The sequence below is a fragment of the Chelonus insularis genome, unplaced genomic scaffold, assembly GCF_013357705.1.
Source record: "Chelonus insularis isolate UGA/USDA-ARS -01 unplaced genomic scaffold, ASM1335770v1 contig_18_pilon, whole genome shotgun sequence".
In the NCBI taxonomy this organism is placed as follows: domain Eukaryota; kingdom Metazoa; phylum Arthropoda; class Insecta; order Hymenoptera; family Braconidae; genus Chelonus; species Chelonus insularis.
Window position 1 is genome coordinate 528,550 of NW_023276419.1, and position 22,438 is coordinate 550,987.

Sequence of the window (22,438 nt, forward strand, 5' to 3'; positions counted from 1 at the left end):
GCCATACATTGACTTGAGATGAATTTAACACTGGAACTCCACAAGTGTACCAGCTGAACAATATGTTATTCGGATTGGAAAGAAATCCGTTATTACACCATGATTGATAAATTTGTCCATTATAAATGTCAGTCATCAGACTCGGCTCATTTAGTGTTTCAAATCGATGTTGAAGTAAAGTGTAAAAATTTTCCCGTCCAAACATTTCTTTTAATTATTCAAGAAAAGGGAGCTGAATCAAATATGGATTTTTACCTCGCCTCGGACAACAAGGACAAACATCCATTCCAGACAATAAAGATCGCATAAACGTTGTGTAGTAATAATGTTTAGTCATTTCAGACTCTTTGAACAAAAATATTTTTTTGAATTTAAACTGGCTATTCTTCTTCAAGCCTTGAAAAGATGCATGAAAAGAACTAATATTAATAGCATGCTTTCAGCAATTGTTAGAGGAGCACCATGATAATATGGTTGAGATCGATTTTGGTGTTGTACGAAGTCTTCATCTTCATCTTCATTATATTTTGTATTATCAGTATGTAGACTTTCTTTCATATACACTTTATCAAATATTTGGTCTCCTTCATCTATTTTCAGCTTCAAGGATATGTAGTTGCTCGACCATAGGTTTCTGCACAATTTCTTCATTACTATATAAATGATACAAAAAATTAACTCTTATAATATTCTGATACTGAGTAGGATGTTTATGAAGAACTGAGATTACAATTACATGCCTTTGCTTATTGATTGCATATAATTCTTCAGTTTTGTAGTGCACCAGGCTACCGTGTCTTAAGTAATTAGTTGATGACACCTCACGGTGTACTGATACCTCGCTCGCTCTCTTGGCTTCCGGGCAACGTCGTCCTGGCAACACGACTACCAGACTGCAGCTCTTCACAACTCTTTTGGAATTCTTGGAGCCTCATCTCTTTGGGTTTGATCTTGTGGTGTTGTTGGGGACCGAGCACCAACCATACATCCAGATCAAGACTTTACCGATTCTTGAAGATTCCTGGATAAACCTGGAAAAGTATTCTCCCGAATACGGTATGAAAAGTATTAAATATTATAACCTTAAGTAAAACATGACCTTTGGTGTTAGCGTGGTTAGGCAATCAGGGTTCTCATAAATTATTATCATTTTTTTATTAAAATTGGACCTCAGTCGTTCTTGTAAAATTTATGTTATATTCTTTTATACTCATTTACTCGATTTATATCTATTTGAGTGATGTAAATCAGATAATTTATGCTCTACACTTCCATTATTGAAGTTTGTTTGAACTTTAGTAATTTTTGTATCTATTGTGAGTTATAAATAAGCAAGAACATTACAGTTTCAATAAAAAATTTTCTTACTTTGTTTTTAAAAAATTTTTTTTCCTGTGAAATATCGTTATCAGTTTTCTCTACAATTATTACAAACATTTAATATTTATATTTTCCAAAAGATCTCGTAATTTTGTCTGAAAAATAATATAATTTATAAATTTCGAAATTCACGTAGTTCACCATTTTTTCCAGTTTTTTGATTCTGCATATAAACAACTGGACCAATTTTTCTGAAAACCTAATAAATTCTAAGTTGCGCAATAACGTGTCGAATGCAGTTAGTTCCACGTCGATATTGTTATGTCCGACTAGATGAATTAATTTTATTTCTTCCAAGTGAAAGAAAGGGTGTTTATATATCGGTATAAAGGGGAACGGGTAGCGCATGAAGGATTAGAGGCGTCGGACAGGGACAGGTAGTTTTTTTAAGAGGTAGAGGAAAGACTTCTTTCCCTTTTTGAAATGTAAATTTAATTTTAAGAGGACGTTAGAAAGACCTGTGCTCTTCTCTCCTCTTGCGAATGATGATTCCCAGTTAGAGTATAAGGTTTAATTGAATATAATGAACTTACCTTATCGAGATCAAGATAGTCAATTTCCAGACCGGTGCGGGTTTGTTGAGTGGTAAACTTCGACGGCCAGTATCGAACGCCCTTCAAGAGGAGATCCGAGGGGGGAGGGGGGGTCTCCAATAACTCCAAAGCTCACACAACACTTTTTAGTTTGCTTAAGTTACTTCACTTAGATCTCTAATGGTTGCAATATATTTTATCACCAATAGTTACAATATATATATATATGAAGGCGGATAACGGTTGGAACTAGTAAATGTATCTGAATTAGTTGGTTGATAGCACTGTGTCTCTGGAGAGAGTTTTAAGTCGACTAAGGTTAGAATGTTTTTATTCTTCAACGCGATGCTAGATACGCGGGCCGTCTTGACGAGTGTGTGGTCTTGGACAAAAAGCCTAGATAAGAGCTGTTTTGTCTACGAAGAGGCCGCGTGTCACTTCCGTCAAAAGGCTTGGAAAAGAGCTGTTCATTATCGATAAGTAGTGGTCAGCAGGCTAAATTTGCGCAGAAAATAAAAAGAGGGGAACGAAAGGAAAAAGAAAAAAAAGAAAAGAAATAAGGAGTATTCATTGAACGAATATTTAGTCGGACATAACACTTGCAATCTTCTCATTTTAATAAATATTAGTTTGTCGTTTTTAAACATGCTAGGTCAATAAACGAAAAACCTAACCTATTTTCAGTTGATTATCTTTTTTTTTCATGAGCCTTCAGACGTAGGTCCTTGATCAGGCGAGCTCGTGAGCACTGGAAGCCGCGCGTTGTCGTCGTAGGGGCGTTTGTTTTAAAAAAAAATACATGAAGCCACTTTAGCACGTTACAATATAGTGATGAAAGTATTGCTAATAGTGATCGATTATTGTTGCAGAATGTCTCATTCAGTATAAATAAATAAATAATGATAAAAACAGTGGTTATTTGTCAATTATAATAAAATAATTTTATAATAATATTTTTTAATTAAGACGTCTTAGATATTTATCAGTTATCAATAATATTGAATGATTAACGATGTCCCTTATATATCTATTTTTGGCAATTAGAGACTGTTTATATTTATTTAAAGTCGTTAATAAAAGCTTGAAAATATTTATTACCGTATATGAGTTTCAATCTTCCGTAAATTATGCTGATAATGATATATATTGTTATCAATATTGGAATAGTTTTTGAAACAACTGAGGATTATTCATGACGATTCAGAATAGAAATAAAATGTTGTTAATAATTGAACATTAATATAAAGAACTGAATGCTGTTTATGACAAGTCGAGTCATTGCTAATTATGCACAAATATAAAGTAAAATAGCATAGTAATATAAATAATTGGATATTTGCATTAATAATAAAAAATCTATCTATTTATTAAATTGACGATTCTGTAATGACAATTTCTACTACTAAACTTTAATTAACAATGCTGTCAGTTCTAATTTTACATTGTTTATATCGTTGGAAATTTTCAGTAATATGATCAATATAAACTCAAGCCTGTACATGAATTTTTAATAATGCTTGGCTGGGTATGTTGTCTGCCTAATCTTGTTCGTTTAGTTTTTCGAAGCTTTTTTTAGTTGTTATCTGCTTCTTAGAGATAGGCCCTTTTTGTATTCTATTCTGCTACTTTTTTGGGACTCTTCCAATCATCACTGTCTCCCTCGTCTGCTAGCATCGTGTTAAACGTCATATCATCATGTTCGTATTATCATATTCAACTAAGTGATTGAATATGATAATACGACATAGAAATTATCATTAATATCAATGAATCCTCAATAGGATGTTGCATTCTTTAATACACTGTAAATCCCAGTTTTCCAAAATACATTATTTTAATACGGATAAGTGTGTTCAATATGACGTCACATATTCAATTAACATGGTAGTCACTTTTAATGCAGATCTGAGTGTGTAAAAAGTGACTACAATGTTAATCAAATGGGTAACAACATATTCTCTTGTTTTCAGCATTGTATTAATTGGATGCCGAAATTCTAACAGGAAATGTCGTAATGAAAGATTATTCTTTAAGTAACAATCCCCTTTGTAATTTCTTTATATCCCTATAGAATCTTGGAGAAAACATCTGTGTAAAGAAATTACAAGTCCTGTTAGAGAATATTGTCACTAGAAAACACTAAGTCGTATTTTGTTTTTCAATTTACTTACAACGAATTGATCATTAAGATATTTTTTATAAAAATATTAATACGCTACTGGATATATCAAATAAATACACATTCAAATAGTGTAGCAATGTATATAATATGAAACTAAGATCATAGAAATGTCTTTAATCTGAAAGAAATGTAATGTTTTTCAATAAAACTAATTTCTCTTTTGTTATGTATATATGTTGGGCGCGGAAAGCATAAAAAAATATAGTCTGTCTGCCAGGAGTGTTATAGGATAATATGGGAGTTAGTAGCACACCCCAAACCGTGTATGAGGGCATAACAAATTGTTAATATCAATCAGGAGTTTTGTAGGATAATATTAGAGTTAGTAGCACTTTATGGACTTGAGTCCATATGGAATAATGAGTAGAGAAATGTGCAAAAAAAAATCGATGCTAATTTAATACCATAAGTTATCGATACTGCTGAGGAATGTAAACAAAGCGGAAAGAAATCAAAATATCAAAAATAAATGGTTAAATATACTCTTGTAGTGTTAGAGAATGTAAATAAAGCGTCAAAAAGTATGAGTAATGAAATTAATAGCATTAGATTTATATCCGTGCAAAACACAAGTTAATGAAAATACACAATTTTCAACGTAAAAAAAATATGTGGAGGAGGCATTTCCGCGCCGGATATATGTATATCATCTTACTCAAAATTTACATATTTTAAGGTCAAGGTCATTGGGCCGGTGAAGGTTAAACTAAATAATTACCAGAATTCGAATCATTTACTTTTATTATTAATACTCACGCATATATTATTTTCTTATTAATCTTATCACACAGCAATAGGTTTCTGGAATTGGCTTATTCGCGGACGAAGTCGCGGGATTCTGCTAGTTCATTCAATTTTAGTGAATAGCTATTGTATATAAGGGTATACTTTGCTACACAAAATTTAACAATGTTTTTGCAATTAAAGGTTAGTTTATTATTAAACAATGAATACAAGCGTATAGTTTTTGATTAAAAATTCATTTATCAATTATAAACACTGAATATTGTTGTTTTATATTCTGATTTGTCTTATGTTATGCTGATTTTCAAAAATATTCCAGACTTTTACTTCAATACAGCTGCTTATGATGTTGGTGTTGTAAGGTCTTCATTAATTTCTTTCATTTTTTTCCGATTATTTGAGCGAATTGATGTTTAACCACCGAATCCGTATAGCGTACGTCCCCGATCTTTTTATTCGTAAACTACATCTGCTGTGACAGTCTTTCATTTGGCATGCTTGGTGTAAGTTATTGCGTCACAAATCACATTTTTGAGGAACACTTCTAAAACTTCATAAATCTCTTTGTAGGTTCATCCAAAAATACGTTTAACATCACCTCGAATGGCGAAACGATGGATTGCAGGTTTCATGATATGTTGGATGTTGTCCTTTTTCTCCTTTTCCACATCCAGTCATAATGAATTAATAAAAGTTCTCTTGGTAGTAATCTCAAAACGAGACAGAGAGACTAGCCCTGATGGTTGTTGAATAATTCACGAAGAGAATAAAGAGTGTGGCGGTGTCAGAGTCTTAGTCTGTTATCCATATTATTTAGTCACTTTAGAGTATCATTAGAGAAATTTTAATAATTTAGCGTATCTCGTTTATAATTCGTATTCACTTCATGTCTTCATATTGTTCTTGATAACTTGAAGACAATTACACTTCATTTAGAAGTGTTCTAGAAGCAAGTATTATGCTGTATAACATTACTGATGAGATGGAATTGACGCTTACTTATCGATATGCGTGAAGGAGTTCTCGATTAGTTAAGTACCGTTTTTCGACATTTATTTTCATTTTGAAATAAGATTTATCAAAATAAAATAACAATAGCAGTATATAAATAGATATTTCCCAATCCGAATAAAGCGAAAAGAGATGTAATTTTTTATTTTATTCTTTCCACTGAGAAGTTGGTCGCGTGGATCTCTCGGGTCGCACCCAGACCACTGCAGAGCACTGATATTTTTTAAATTGTAATAATTGCAACATTAAATATATATAAAATTAAAATAAAATGTAAATAAATACTATTTTCAAGTGAAAAACGAAAATAAAACTTTTACTACAAACTTTCTTTTATTTTATTTCACAATTTTGAATCCAAAAAAAGTTTTTTTTTTTTAATCTAAAATAATTTAGGTAGAAAAAAAGTAACCAGTGACCAATCACATTTATAAAATTAGTCAAATCATTGAAAATGTTTAAGTAACACTACGATAACAATAATGTATATATAATCAACAAGAAACAATATCTTCGTTTGTAAAATTATATATTTAAATAATATTAAACGTCAATGGATGATTATTTATTATATTATAATAGAAAATAAAATTTATGATAATTAAAATAAGTATAATGACATTTATTATTTTACAGTAATATTATATAAGTTTATAGAAAGTGAAATAAATAAAAACATTTAATTTATAGACAAAAAAATAGGTAACTGATTAGAAATGGAATATTGATTAAGGCTGGGCTGAAGTCAGAAAGTTTCCCGGAGTTGACTTTACGCCCTCACGTTGTGCGGCGAAAAGCCGAAGCTCGATATCAATTGAAATTGAGTAGGTAACAGAGAAATCGTTCGAAAAATGATAATTTTCAGGGATGCACTACAAAAAGGGAGCCTTAGGGTACCAAGAAATTTACAAATTTCAGAATAATCTGTTCCGAGCAAGACAGAGCACAAAATATATCTATCTATCTCCGTCTTATTTTTCAGAGAAGACTGCGAGTTCGAACAGTTGACGAGCAAGCACATTCCCCACCCTCTGTTACTAAGCCTGAAGCTTACGATATCTAAACGTAAACAAAGCAAATGAAAATATGCTAGCTCTATAGTCAGAAGGTTCGCCAGTTATTTTACCGAACGGTGTTCGATTCCAATTGCGGCAAAATTTTTTTTTTATTTAAATTGCATGTAATTGCAATTTTATCATGCCAAAAATGAGTTTTAAATTTCAATTTTTATGTATAATTTTTTTTTTAATTAATCAATGACAAATGAGAAAATATTTGAACAGGACCATTAACCTTTTTTTGTACAAATACATTGATAATAGCCTTTTTTAACAACTTATTAATAATAAAAAATTGTTTAAACAATCCGCGGCGAGTTCCGATACTTCGCCGGCAAGCTCGACCCCCACTTTCTGTGCCCAAGCCTGTAGCTTATAATTTTCAAGCATCGTTTATATAATTGGAACTATAATAGCTCAGTGGTTAGAGCCCCGACCTTTTATTTTGCTGGGCAGGGTTCGATCCCAGTCATAGGCAATTTTTTTTTCTGTTTCTTGTTCAAGTGACTTTATATACTTATAAATCAATTCATATATTTTATTACATTATTCTTCCAATTAATTACGAAAAAAAACTTGTTTTTCTGAAAATAAGCTGAGGGTGAGGAACGAGTTACTATGAATTCTCTTTTTTAGAAAATGTTGTCTTTAAAAGACACTATGAATTGATTTTGAACTTCTACAAACAACCAATTATTGTATTTATATAAAATTTTAATGAAAAAAAAAATTGGCTATAACTGGGATCGAACCCTAATCGGTAAAATGAAAGCTTGGTGTTCTACCTACAGAGCTAACATATTATCTCTGACATCATGTTTATGTTTATAAATTGTATAATGCAGGCTTGAGTACGAAGGGTAGGGATAGAGTTTGCCGGCGAAGTGCCGGAAATCCCCGTGGATTATTTCAACTACTTCTAAATATTTCTAAATTGCTTAAAAAAAAGCTACGTTCATATAGCTATAGTAAAAAAAGTGTTTATAACCCTGTTCATATGTTTTCCGACTCGACGTTGATAAATTACATAAATAATTGAGAAAAAAAAATCAAATCGTTGGTAAGAATTCATTTTAGCATGTTAATATTATAATTACATGCAAATCTAACAAATGAAAAAGAAAAAAAAAACTTTACCATGACTGGAATCGAACCCTGCCCATCAAAATAAATGACCGATGCGTTAACCACCGAGCTATTATGATTACAAAACATTTATATATGCTCAAAAATTATAAGCTGCAGGCTTGGGCATAGAGAGTGGGGGTAGAGCTTGCCAGCGAAGTGCCGGAACTCGCCACGGATTGTTTAAACTACTTTTCAATGTTGATAATAATATGATTAACTTGTTAATAACATAACATTGTTAATACATGTAAAGATGTATAAGTTGTTAAACACAGGCTATTATCAATGTATTTATACAAAAAGAAAGTTTATGGCTCTGTTCAAATATTTTTCGACTTAGCGTCAATAAATTCAATGAATAAAGAGAAAAAAAAATCAAATTGTTATAAAAGATTAATTATAGCATGTCAATATTATAATTACATGCTAATCTAACGAATAAAGTAGAAAAAAAAAATTGGTTATGACTGGGATCGAACCCTGCCCGGCAAAATAGAACTCTGACGCCCTAACCACATGGCCAGCATAATCTCGATATTGAGTTAATGTATATTTGTTTTTATACTACATGCTTGGATACGCCGACTTGGAATTGAGCTTCCTTATTAACATTTATACCTAATAAAAATGATAATAATGGATGAATATATGTATTTGAAGTTATTTGCAGGTATTATATTAATTAATGTTAAATGAGTATCATCATTTTTTTTTATCCTAACTGCAATAGTCATCAAAGTGTAGGGCATTGTAAAGTGATACACTATGTTTACATCACATACATATATTACCCGTACACACACATACAGAATTTACTCGCCAAAATGCAGGGCACCATCAGTTCTGGATACGGATTGAGCATTTTTTCAATATGGATGACTGAGGTCATCTGCGAGCATAATGCTGTCACCTATCAGAATTTTTTCAAACTAATTTTCCGGAGAATATCATCTGGAATACAAGATTTCTAATTATTTCTAAATTATTCAATTTTATACTATGAATTGATTTTTTTAACATTCAGACAGGTGGCAAGGACTGACGCAAACACGAATTTTGGGCGAAAAACGTATAAAAATGAAATAATTAGTGATTTTTCATCTGAATGATGTGGCCGCCATCTTGAAATTTAAGCGCGGTAAGTCAATTCATAATTTTTTCATTATTCTTTCTAATTTTTTTAATAAAAATATTCACTATATACAAAAAATTGTTGTTTACGTCAGTCCGGCATTAATTCCTCTGTAATTTGGTACCTAATTTTATAGAAATAATTGTAAATTGGCGAAGAAATTAGAAATTTCCCGATCCCATGTATTTGGATAGGGGGAATCAGTCGCCTTTCTGACTTCAGCCCAGCCTTAAAAGAAGGAGCAAGTTTCTTTATTTTCTATACTTTTTGTTGAAGGAAGTCACTGTGTGGCGCCACTTTCCAAAAAACGGAGGTGAGCTCTACGGGCATCCGTATATAAGTACCGTGCGCTAACCAATTGCGCCACTGGAGCTATACAATAGAATATCCCGACTAAAAATTTTTCAAACCTTAATTTAAATAATAACAAGAAAATTTAAGTAATAATAATTATAATTGAATTATAAACTTAAGTTTATAATCACTATAATTAAACTAACATTTATAGTCATGACTATTAATGTGCACGATTATTTCATGATGACTGAAAGAGTAAGTTTAAATTATTATTATTATTTAAATTCAGGTTTAAAAATGTTTTAGTGCGGATAGTCTATTGTTGTAAGGACTATCTAAAAGATTATTTAATCATGAACTTTCTAAATTAATTTAGATGTTGAATCTCTATTTGAAAAAAAAACTACTCCATCGATAATTTCTCGGATGGTATCAAAGTTTTTGATGGACCAGGCATTAATGACGCGGAGTGTACCCTGGCTAATTCAGCCGACCCCGTATCTTATGAGCAAGTATCGACAGCGGAAATGATTTTTATTCATATTGAGTTCCCAATCTCGAATTTTTAAGTTTAAGATAAACTGTAAAAATTATAAAATTTGCAATTATATTCCAAGTATGATGTTTCAGAGATGGTCGTTCAAACATGATAATAGAAAATTGAAATTTCTTAATTTTCAAAAAAATTTTTGATAATCATTGTTATTTTTTACAAACCTTTGTACCTTTTTAATGATAAAGCAAATTAGTTTACATCCTAAAACGTCATATTTGGAATATGATTACGAATTTTATAGTTTTTTTGATTTAGCCAAAACTTCAAAAATGTAAGATTGGAAACTCAATATGAATAAAAATCATTTCCACCGTCGATAATTGCTCACAAGATACAAACCAGGCATTAATGCTCCTGAGTATAAAATAGGTACCACTGAATGATTTCATGGAGAGGAAATGATGCGTCAGATATGAGCGCATTTCTGCCGTAAAAATTTACCTGCAGCTTGGCGACAGAAACTTACATCAGACTATTTTACAGATGCTTACGTGTAGTTCCGACTGTAGACTTACTATTATCTTTTGCTAAGAACGGAAACAGACGTACGTATATCTGGCGTTAGTATCTTTTCGATTTCTAACGTTAGTCTTCAGTAAGTCTGACGTAGAATTGGCTACTAGGAATTTTACCAGGGTGCTAACAGTCAGCTCGTCTCTGAGTATACTACTTTGAAATAATTAACAAAAATAGGTAGTTATAATCCAATTACAACAAATTGAAAAATTTTCAGTTGATTAGGAAAAGAACTAAAACAATTACTAAGTTCAATCAAAAGACAGTAGTTAAATTGCCGTGACTAGTTTTACTTAACAAACTGAGCGTTTGATCGATCAAATGATGTAAATACAAAGATATTGCAAACGACAAGAACAGTTCTCTATAAGCTTCTAGAACAGGTTGAAAACTTTATGTCGTGAAAAGTGACCAAAAAGTAAATAATATTGATAAACTAAACAAACATGGTCGTACCATAATGTCATCATTGATGCATCGAAGAGAATATTATATTTTTAAGTCGATCTCAGGTATGAATTGGTACACATATGGTATGCATACACTGGATATAGGTACATAAGCTTCACGACAAAAAGTAAATTGAAAATTTGAATGGATGACTTCCGGTCAACGAACGTGCAAAAATTGGCATGTTCTGAGATATGTAAAGAACATGTATGTACATTTTTAGATCGATTGAAGTAATTATGTGAGAGACATAAATTTTTTTTTCTCAAATAATCAATTATTTTTACCTGTTTTCTTTTTTTCATAATTTGAATGGATAACTTCCGGTCATCACGAACGTGCGAAAATTGGCATACATGTTCTTAGAGATGTAAAGAACATGTATGTACAGTTTCAGCTTGATTGAGGTAATTATGCGGGAGATATAAATTTTTTCTCTCCCACATAATTTTTTTTTGCGCTAAAAAATTAGAAAAAAGTACCCAAAAAAGCTAGATCGATAGGAAATTTAATTCACTATCTGTTTATATATATAATTGTGTATAAAATCGGGTCGCGATTTACTCCCCCCTCTATGCGTGCCAAATATTTTTAACCCACACCATCGTGTTCCTCGCAAAATTTCCGATCTAGTCATCTATAAATCATTACTTTGGTTGCAGCGAACCAACATTATCCCATTTCCCTTATTTAACTGGACTAATTGTATTTATTCAAAAATGGATTATTAATTCATTCATTCAAAGAAATGGATGATGTGTCATTGATAATCTACCATCAACTAACTCATAACGTTATTATATTATAAGAATCCAAGGGAACTACCTTAGACTCCAGACAGAAATCTACTTCCCCCACTCTAACTGTAAAATACTCGACAGGTGTAACTTCGAATAACGTTAGACGGACTTGCAGCAGTAGGATTCTTTTATTGAAGACTGAAATCAGACAGTTGTCTACTCATCTTTTTTAAAAATTTTTATCATTATTTTTTTTTATTGTTTGATTCAAATTTCAACGATAGTAAAAAATGGACTTTCTTATTTTAAATTTGTATTGATAGATAAATGTAAATTCTATTCCTAGTGGTATTAAATAACAATAATAATAGAAAAAAACATAAATCAAGCTGGATCGAATAATAGAAATGGTGTTTTTTGAAAAGAAAAATAAAAGTGAAAATTGTCGTCTTCTTGCAAGTATTGACAAATTAAATAATAGTGAAAAAAATCATGTGGAAAATGGTAAATACTTTTTGTTTTATCAATCACATTAATGACGAAAATTATTTATAAATTTTTAAAAAATGATAAGTTAAAAAAGTTTTCCACTAGAGAGGCTATTATTAAAACAACCAAATTAATTATGTTTTATAATTTAAAAAAAGTAATTAGTCAATATGCTTCGAACAAGGGCGAAAATTGAAAGTTAGTTGAAAATTAACCGAATTTGTTCATTAAGGTGTTTTTAGTGACGGCAGGGAAATCAATATAAATTTCTATCGACATGGCAAAATGTGCTTTTTTGTTTATAAAAAATAGCTTTATGAAAAACATGCATTATGGCAAATTCTATCGAATTTGCATATTATTTTTATCGTGAAAAGTAATGACAATTAATCAATGCCAAGTTTGTTTACATATTTGGCATAAATATCACTTCTGATTAAAAAAAAAAATAACTTCAAAAAGTTTATTTGTTGATGAGCTACGATCAATTGTTTAACAAACAGTGGTACTCTTGATATAATCAATTAAATATCACGAGAATCATCAGTTGTAGAAAGTTGAGACTGGTCTCATTGTTGATTGGACTAGATTGTATTTTTCATTAATGAAAATAAATAAGATAATTAATATGATCAGTTGTTATAAACTAGTGATGTTGAATAATATCGTTGATTTGTCTATTGTTTTTTTTTATTATCTTTAATTAATTGTAAGCTACTTATTACATAATTTAGCAACCTTTCAACAACTGTGACCTAAAATCACAGATAATAATTATGTTGATAATTAGTGTTTGTTTTTCTACAAATCTTGCAAATAGAAAGTCAACTATACATCGATTAGTTGAAGAAAGTATATAAGTAATTAATATTAACTAAAGAATTGAAAAGGAAAATTAATGAACTACAATTTCAGGGTCATTAAAGAGTTGAATACTAGATTCCATAATTTCACATTATTATTGTAATTTTTATCGTGCATTAGATGTCACTTAGTGTGATTTTAGATTTTTCCTCTTTAATCTTTTTCAACAATTTTTTATAAATACTAACCAAAATAGTTGTGTCTACCCTTTTTTTTTTGTTTTTTCAATTATTATTCTGAGATAACTTTTCAAACTTTAAAAATATAACATAGTTTCCTTCTTTGCCTACTTGATATTTTTTCATGTTAACGAATCGAAGCAGTATCAAGTTTTAAAATAAATATAGACGAAAAGTGAGTAGAGTTTATTCTTGGGAAAAAGTTTGCATTCATTTCACATTTTTTCAATCTCATAGGTAAATAATATTAATGGTTTAAATGTTTTTCATACTTTTCAATTAAGTATTTTTTTTTAAACTACAATATATTTTCAGTCAATATAATCCAATTAAGTTTTAATAATAATAATTAACTATTATTTAAAGAAAAAAGGATATCAAAAGATATCTTTAATTATTCAAACACTTGGTTATTGGAATGTAAAGAAAATACTTAATCTAATGTTAATCTTTTATATTGTAACAAATTCATTTAATACGGACCAGATAAACGTTTCTCAATAAATGGCTACTAAGACATTGTTTCAGTTAAGTTCATATGGTTGTAATTGCGAAATTATTGGGTAAAACAAAACTGGAAAAATCTTATTTCATCCTAAAAATAAATTTATCAAGCAAAGGTTCCGAATTTTCGTTAATCCATTCAATTTACAATATGGGTTCAATAGGTAAGGCAAAAACTTTTTTCCATGTATTTCATCTATTCTGATGAAAAAAACGAATCCATTGAATAACATTGTGAACATAAAAATTTACCTATGAAATATTGAAACCAGTTATTATTGATCGAAATAACCACACCCCACTAGATTTCACCCCTACAAGTGTACTTGACGCCATTGCGCACCCTCTTCCACTCCCACTATTCATTCTAAGAACACATCGTATACAAACGCATTGCTGAATACATATACATAGTGCATATATATGTACGCCTAGGTACAGTGGATGTAATCGAAAATTGTGTCATGATTGTTTCAGCTGCCTTCATGCATGTAAGGGAAAATCTCGAGGAACTTGGACGAGTGGCAGACGATACTGATCTTGTTTTTCTCAAAGGATTATTGGAAAGTCCTATTGTGAATTCCCTTGTTAAGGTAAGTCATTTTTAACAAAATGTTTTCTTTAATTTATTCGATTATAACTATAGTGATTAATGAAATTTTGAACATAATTAAATCAGGTCTTTTTAAAGGAAGGATATACTTAGTACTTTCATTGCAATTTGTCGAAATTAAATGAGATTTAATTTGTCATCTACTAAGTAAAGTTGTGAAATCAGAATTGTTCAGCATATTTCAAAATTTTAGAGAATAGTTTTAAAACTTGAAAAATTGAAATTATCTTAAAAACTATGGAAAAAGTTTCAAATAAAAGTAGAAATTAAAATTTTACTTACAAGATATCCTCAAACCTGTTACCTTATCTTTTATAATTCAGCCAAAAAACGGAAATACAGATAGCGGAATCGATTTTCTAACATTTCCTCATATTTATTCTTACTTTGCAGTTAAACTGAAGGAGATATATATTAGAGTATGATTTCTTTTTTTATGTAAAATTAAAAGATTTTTAATTTTTATTCAAATTTTTTTTTGTATCTTCCATAGTTTACAAGATAATTTTATGAATAATGAATAGAATTAACTTAATCATTTTGCTAATAATACATTTTTTTAAAATTACAACTTATCTTGATGACATTAATTTTTTTATTTTTTCTAATAGAAAAATAACAACATAAAAAGACTCATATGTGTCTTCTGACTTATTGCGAACATGACAACAATAAAGAGAAATAACGTGTGAGAGAAGAGATAAAATTAATTATTATTAAAATTCTTTGAATGGTATAGAGAAATTTTCTTTATATATTTCACCATCAACATGTTCTGCAAATAGGATTTATTGTAAATTTTTTCAGCAAAAAAAAAATCAATTCAATCTTAATCAATAATAATTTAATTAAACTGTTTAATTTTATTTCCACGATTACCAATTAATGTAGAATTTGATAATTTTATTCTATTTTTTAATGATTATTTAGTAATTGATATTTCTATAACCAAATAAGCCATTACAAAATTAATTGATAAGATTACAAAAAAAATATTATTATGTTACGAACTTTGACGACCACTGAATCAGAAGAATTAATTTAAAAAAGGCCCTCGATAATCTAGACACGGCACTGGCTTTAATATAACCGATTGTTGCATACCACGAGTGCGCTACGATCCCCCACCTGTTCTCAAAAGCCACTGACCACGGGAAATTGTAGAATGAAAGAGAAGAGGTAGTTAGGCGCGGCTTTGTGAGTCTTCGTGACACTTCGTGACTTTCGTTAACTACTTCAAGTCTACTTTTAATGGGTTTTTTTTTATAAATTTAAGCCAAATTGACTTCTGGTACATGTGAGTTCTAAGTAAAATACGTTATCAAATCAATTTCGTAGTCATCTTTGGATTATTCTTGGAAAAAACGTTTCTCTAAGTCTCAATGTGTATTACATGAGAATATTGTACATATGTGGGAGTGTCCAACTGACACGAGAGAGCTATAAATATATTTTTTATAAACTTAAACAGCAAATTGTTGGATAATTATTCTATTTTATCATTGTTTTCGTATCAAAAAATACCAAGAGATTCAGGCCTTCATCGTCAAGAGTATTTAGTTTAAATTTTCATCATTTTACTGTCTTATTTATCATCTAATGTTTGATATATTTTTTTTTCAGTTTAAAAGGTATTAATAGCAACGACTTATATAATATAATATATCAGAAAATCATATTATAGGAATTAGCTTTTTGATTAAAACTGTCGTAATTTTTAAGAAGTGATTTATCGATCTAAAAAATAATATTTGCAAAAATTTTACTTATGGAAAAAATTTATTTTCATTGCAGTTCTTTATTGTTATTAGAAGTTTTGAATGTATTTCATTTTTTCAAATTCAACGATTGAGGTGAAGAAAAAACAAAGAAAAGCATCAAAACGTTATTACGAAATATTCGAAAGTGATGAATAAGAACAATATTAAAAAAAGTCTCGAAATGTCAATGAAATCGTTTTTTTATGACTCCAAAACAATCAAGATTATTATTATATCCATCGATTTTTAGACATAAAACAAAACTTTCAACTTATTTGTGTAATTTGTTGTTTTTTTTCAGCTCCAAGAAAGACTAGAAGAGCCACCGAAATTGGTAGATCCAATTTATTTTGAGGTTTGTGACCTTACGAATGAAATAACACACACATTTGAGAAGTCAAAAGATACGAACGCCCGACAGCTTTCAAAATTACTGAAGGGTTCACACTTGAAAGCACTTTTGGAAACGCATGACGCAGTAATTAAAGGTCGTAAAACTCCAGCAAAAACTTGTACATTTTTATCAACAATGCCGACTGATGAAAGAACACAAACGGTGCGAGTTGTTGGACTCAGGCGGCAAGCAAATGAACCTCTGGTGCGTTAATTTACATACATAGTAGATCATCCATTGGAACCGAGAAATCCGGATTTTTCTACATGGCTAAAAATTTTAGGAATAATTTTGGAAGTGTTAAAAGTAATTAGTAATCATCAAAATGTTATCCCAATCCCAGGAAAGGGATCAGACAACCTAGACAATTAATGTTCGTTTCAGTTTTTTGTGATTATTTCATAAACTATGAAAGATACAAAAGAAAATTTCGTACAAACGATTAAGATCTTGTGATTTTACACAAAAAATATCGAAGACTTTTATATCTATCTGTTATTGTTCATTAGCTGTAAAATGGCATTAAAGGTGAAGCAGCGTTTTTCTATATTGAACATTTTTTTCCATTTTTTCAAATCTTACAGTTAAACTCTAAAAGATGCGGAAAAAAGTTTTGGATAAAAAATAAAGATCTGACTTTAAATATTCAATGAAGAAGATGATTACGCTTTAATCTCTATCTCACTTAGTTTAGCTATAAACGATAATAAAGATGAAAAATGGTGAAAAATGCAGTCTCTCATCTTTATTGTCGTTTTGTGACTAAACCATGTGAGATGGGAATTAAAGAGTAACGGCCATTTTCATGTAAAATTGCAGGCTCTACAATTTTTATTTAAAATTTTTTCCCATATCTTTCATAGTTTCTGAAATAATCTGAATAAACTGGGTTTAGGTTAATTTGTTAGTCTCTGTAGTCTTCTGTCTTACCAACGATTAAAGCACTTTTTTACGGCCATGTTTCAGCTTCAATTTGACTATTATTCAATAAAAATTTTTTAATAAAGTAAAATTATGGAAAATATAATTTTTCAGGGTTTAACTGTTCAAATTGATGAGTCTGGTAATCTCATCATTGCAAGGATACTTGGAGGCAGCTCTGTGTCTCGTCAAGGTCTTCTGAAATCTGGTGAAGTGATTATGGAAGTCAATGGAAAGTCAGTTCGTTCTCCAGATCAACTTCAACAAGAAATTCAAGCAGCTAAAGAAAATCTTACATTAAAAGTTGCATCTGGTATTTCCAATGATAGTAATAAGCCTATAAAATCAACAGTAAGTGAAAAGAGTTAATTTAATAACAATATACAGTAGTTTCAAAATTTTTGATCCATTTATAAAAATAAAATGACAACTTTAAAGTTGTACAATCGATAATTTGTTCGTCAATTGTTTAATAATCAATAATGTAATTTTATAATTCTAATTCGACTGATTGAACGTTCTTGAGTTGGTCTTTGAATATTGATTATTAACTTAAGAGAATCATGTCAGTCATTATTTTTTTGCTAGTGTTATATGAGAGCACTCTTCGACTACAATCCGACAGATGATACACTTTTGCCTTGTCGAGAAATCGGCCTTTCTTTCCAAAAAGGTGACATTCTTCAGATTGTCGACCAAGCAGATCCAAATTGGTGGCAAGCTCGAAAAGTCGAAGGTGAAGGTTTAAGTTCACCAGGATTAATTCCTTCGTTAGAACTTGAAGAACGGAGAAAAGCTTTCGTACCACCTGAAGCCGATTTTGTTCACAAAATTGGAATATGCGGAACTCGGGTTTCACGCAAAAAAAAAAGAAAAATGTATGAATCGAAGGCGAATGGAGAATTCGATAGTGCGGAACTTTTGTTATATGAAGAAGTTGCAAGAATGCCACCATTTAGACGTAAGACTTTAGCTTTGGTGGGGCCAAGAGGTGTAGGACGACGGACGCTAAAAAATCGACTTATTAATAGTGATCCCGAAAAGTTTGGAACCATTGTTCCTTGTAAGTATGAAATTTTATACGATTAAAAGTCGCAATCAAATGACAATGATTAATTTTTCACAATCGCGAAACGAACTAATGAATTGTGATTTATCGATATTTTAAAACATCAATGTTAATTTCTCAAACTTTTATTATAAAAAAATTATTATAAAAAAAAATGTCAAAGTTGCATAACTGTTTGATAATCGATTTGACCAATATCGATTGTTATATAATTTATATATTGATTATTATACAGTCGCTTATTTAATGTGAAAAAATTGAAATAGTAAAATCTGTTAAATAAAGAATCTCGATACGATGCATCGATTCGATTAATATCGATTGATTACTTAATGTACGATTTGTACCTTTATAACTATTCGTTTTTATTATTAAACGTTGAATAAAATAAATTTTGACGAGAAATTTTTATAGATACATCAAGACCACCGAGAGTACTCGAAGAAAATGGTAAAAGCTATTGGTTCACTGATCGAGAAACAATGGAAGATGATATAAAACAACATCGATATTTGGAATTTGGTGAACACGGTGGTCATCTGTACGGAACAAAATTAGATTCTATCAGGGAGTTGATTCGTGCTGGAAAAATGTGTGTCTTAGATTGTAGTCCAGGTGCTCTCAAGACTTTACATAACAGTACCGAGTTCATGCCTTATGTCATTTTTATCGCTGCGCCTGGAATGGAGCAGCTAAAGGTTCTTTATGATGTTGGAAGATCTACAGGTGCCAGCAGTCGCAATCTAACGGTAATTTATTGATATCTGGTATTTTATTCTTGTAAATTATAGTTTATTTATTAAATATCTGAAATGAAATATTATTTCAACAGATTGGTACTCAAACAATTGTTCAATATTTATTTATGCTCGACATTGTAGAAAGTTATTCAAATCATTTTATAAAGCATTTGAAGATATTTTTGTAACGATTGCGTTGAAAGTTCAGCTTTTAAGGATTAGCTGTCATGACTGCACGAGTACAAAAAATAATTCATAATTTTAGTGTTCTGTGATAGTTTATCTCACATCTAGCATAAATTACTGTCATCATATCAATAAATGATCTAGTGTTTTTAGTTATTTTGTCAAGAGAAATTAAAAATCGTTTCCTTCTAAAAAATTCTTAAACAATCAAAGACATGATTCCCTACAGTTATTACCTACTTTAAATTTTATTAATGAAAGTTAATACTCGAATAACTAAAATCTGGTCGAGTATAAATTTTAATAATGAAAATTGATAAGCATTAATATGTTAGTATATTGAACTTTTGCATGCTTATGTTACACATATATTTTTAAAATTTTGTTATGCTATTTGAAAATTGATTTTGTATATGTTTGATGTTGATTTTTGGTAGTTTGATCGCCAAAGCTCCATAAGATACAGTTCAAGACGTGCTAGGACCTTAGAATCGCTTGCATCATTATATGAGGTTTGTATTTGCACGTTTACATTATCTTATATATTACTTTGTATTTGAAATATTTTATTACATTGTCTAAGAAAAAAATTATTTAACCCTTTGAGTCACAGTGATACTGCCAGAGCACCACCTATTTAAACCGCTGTCAAAAATGTTTTACTGCATATTTTGGTCTGAATATTTGTGTACGAGGGTTTTCAGGTTCTCAACGATTCAATTGCACAAAATTTAGGCCACCATTTTGGATTCGCCATCTTGAATTTTGCAAATCTAAGCTCATATTTGTGATCAGCATCCCCAAAAACCTCTGTATACTAATTTTAGTGAAATTTGATAGAAGTTCACAAATTTGGTCCGCCATATTGGATTTGAAAATTATAAAAATATAACCTCCGATTCGTGATCAGCGACCCCAAAAATCACCGAGTACAAAATTTCAGGTCAAAATATGCAGTAGGAAAAAGCATGACTCAAAGAGGTGAATATTTCATAGCGGAAGATATTAGAAATTCTTCATTAAATTGTTAAAAATAATGAACAATAGTAAAGACATTTATTTTATCACGAGTTAAATTCCAATAATAATAAAAATTATAAATTTTGGGTATTTTTATTTTCATCATCTATTTACAGCCAAACTATTAGAAATAGTAAATAAAGTCTAAGAAACTTTTTTATGTAAAATGTAAAGATTTTCAATTTTTTTGAAAAAATTTTTTTTCGTATCACCTATTGTTTACAAAATAATCACAAAAAACTTCGATGAAAACCGTTTCTTTAGCTATCTTATCCTTTATCGTGAAATATGAGTACGATTTTAAACATTAATAATTATTTCTACCAAATCTAGAAATAATTCCTGATATTTTTAATCATCCAGGAAAATCCTGATGTTACTTCAATGTCTCGACTGGATTATGTGGATTTACAAGTAGATAAGACCCACAATAATTTGTTCGAAATCTATTCAGTGTGCCTTCAAGTCATTGATAACTATTGTATTTGATTATTATCAAATAACTACTGAATATCTATTTCTTTTGAATTTATAGATAACATTGTCAATTGAAGAATAAAAAAAAATTTTTCTACTTATATTTTCCTCATTCACACAATTTCTATCTTTTTCAGGAAGATGATTTACGATCAACTTTAGAAGAGTCCGCAGCCTTACAACGAGCTTATGAAAAATACATCGACATGGTAATAGTAAATGAAGATTTTGACAATACATTCAGACAAGTGGTAGCAGCATTAGATGCTCTTGCTACTGAACATCAATGGGTACCTGTTAATTGGATTTATTAAACTAAAAAATTATTTTTTCTGACATATTACTCATCAATCATGAATGAGTCTCGAGAATATTCTGAATTGATTAATTTGATCATTAAATTCTATCAAAGTTGTTTTATTTTAATCCACAAAAATTTACTTAAAAATCAAATAATTTTAACAAACTGATTTCTTTATCATTTATTAGAAACGACAGAAATTAAGTTAATGATATAAAATAATTATTAATCATTAAATATAAATAAAACGTATTCTTAAGAGCCGTCCATTTGAATTTAAGGATTAACATTAATAAAACATTGTTCTTGTTTTCCGTAAGAAATTAATTTACGATGCAATAAGTATTTAGATTGTTTTATATTTGCTTAGATTACTTTTTTGTAGATTTATTATGTATCAACTAAGCTTATTGACTACCTTATTATGTATCGAATTAACAATATTATTGTACCAATAATAAGAAAAACGGTAACTCTAGCAGCAGATGGAAAAGATATAAAAGTAATTATTATAAATTAAATACTAAGTTAGCTGTTAAATCTATTGCGTGTGCTACGAGGTGATATATTGTTGTAAAAACTTGGAAAATTGTGATGATAAATGTGTTTTGTATCTTAGTCACTTGACAAGTGACTTTAATGTACAAAGTTATTATAAAATATACATTTATATTATTGAATGAAAGTAGATGTATCTCCGATTTCAAAGACCATATTTCTATTTTATTATAAGATAATATAATAGATTAATTATAAATTGAATCAATTTATTTTTGTTATTATTAATCGTATTATAATAGTTCGAAGAATATTTCGTCAACATAAGTGCAGGATTTTATACGAACAGTCTAGTTCATGAATGCTTTCGTTGTGATCAATAGATAACAACCCATGTATTGATTCACACGGGTAGGGAGAAGGATATCCGTCCTCAAATTAATGTCGCTCAAGAGCAATTCTCTCTTCAATTGAGGTATTTCACACACGGAGAGAAAAAATTTTTGTCAGTAAAAAATAGTTTTATTTTGTTATTTTTCAATAAACCCATACTATTTTTGTTGAAATTGATGAGAAAGTAGAGTGTAGCATAGTAATTTGTCAGGTCTTTGATTCTTAGTTTATTAGTTGATTCTCTCTCGCATGCGTTAGTACATTTATTAATGATGTTATGTATTTTTGCTCTTTAAAGGTGTC

The 22,438-nt window shown here is 29.8% G+C and overlaps 1 protein-coding gene across 3 annotated transcripts; it reads left to right on the plus strand.

Moving 5' to 3' along the window:
- The first annotated feature begins 12,102 nt into the window (after positions 1-12,102).
- On the plus strand, positions 12,103-21,929 carry LOC118064415 (MAGUK p55 subfamily member 2-like). 3 transcript variants are annotated; one of them, XM_035078979.1, is made up of 8 exons: positions 12,108-12,231; positions 14,241-14,356; positions 16,438-16,734; positions 17,566-17,802; positions 18,040-18,514; positions 18,935-19,269; positions 19,884-19,958; positions 21,081-21,929. In XM_035078979.1, the coding sequence occupies exons 1-8, from the start codon at positions 12,135-12,137 to the stop codon at positions 21,255-21,257; spliced, it is 1,809 nt and encodes a 602-aa protein (XP_034934870.1). In that variant the 5' UTR covers positions 12,108-12,134; the 3' UTR covers positions 21,258-21,929. The 3 variants fall into 3 exon arrangements, with proteins under 3 accessions (XP_034934871.1, XP_034934870.1, XP_034934872.1); XM_035078980.1 differs by lacking the exon at positions 19,884-19,958 and having other exon boundaries at positions 12,103-12,231; XM_035078981.1 differs by lacking the exons at positions 12,108-12,231; positions 14,241-14,356 and adding an exon at positions 15,536-15,673.
- The last annotated feature ends 509 nt before the right edge of the window (positions 21,930-22,438 follow it).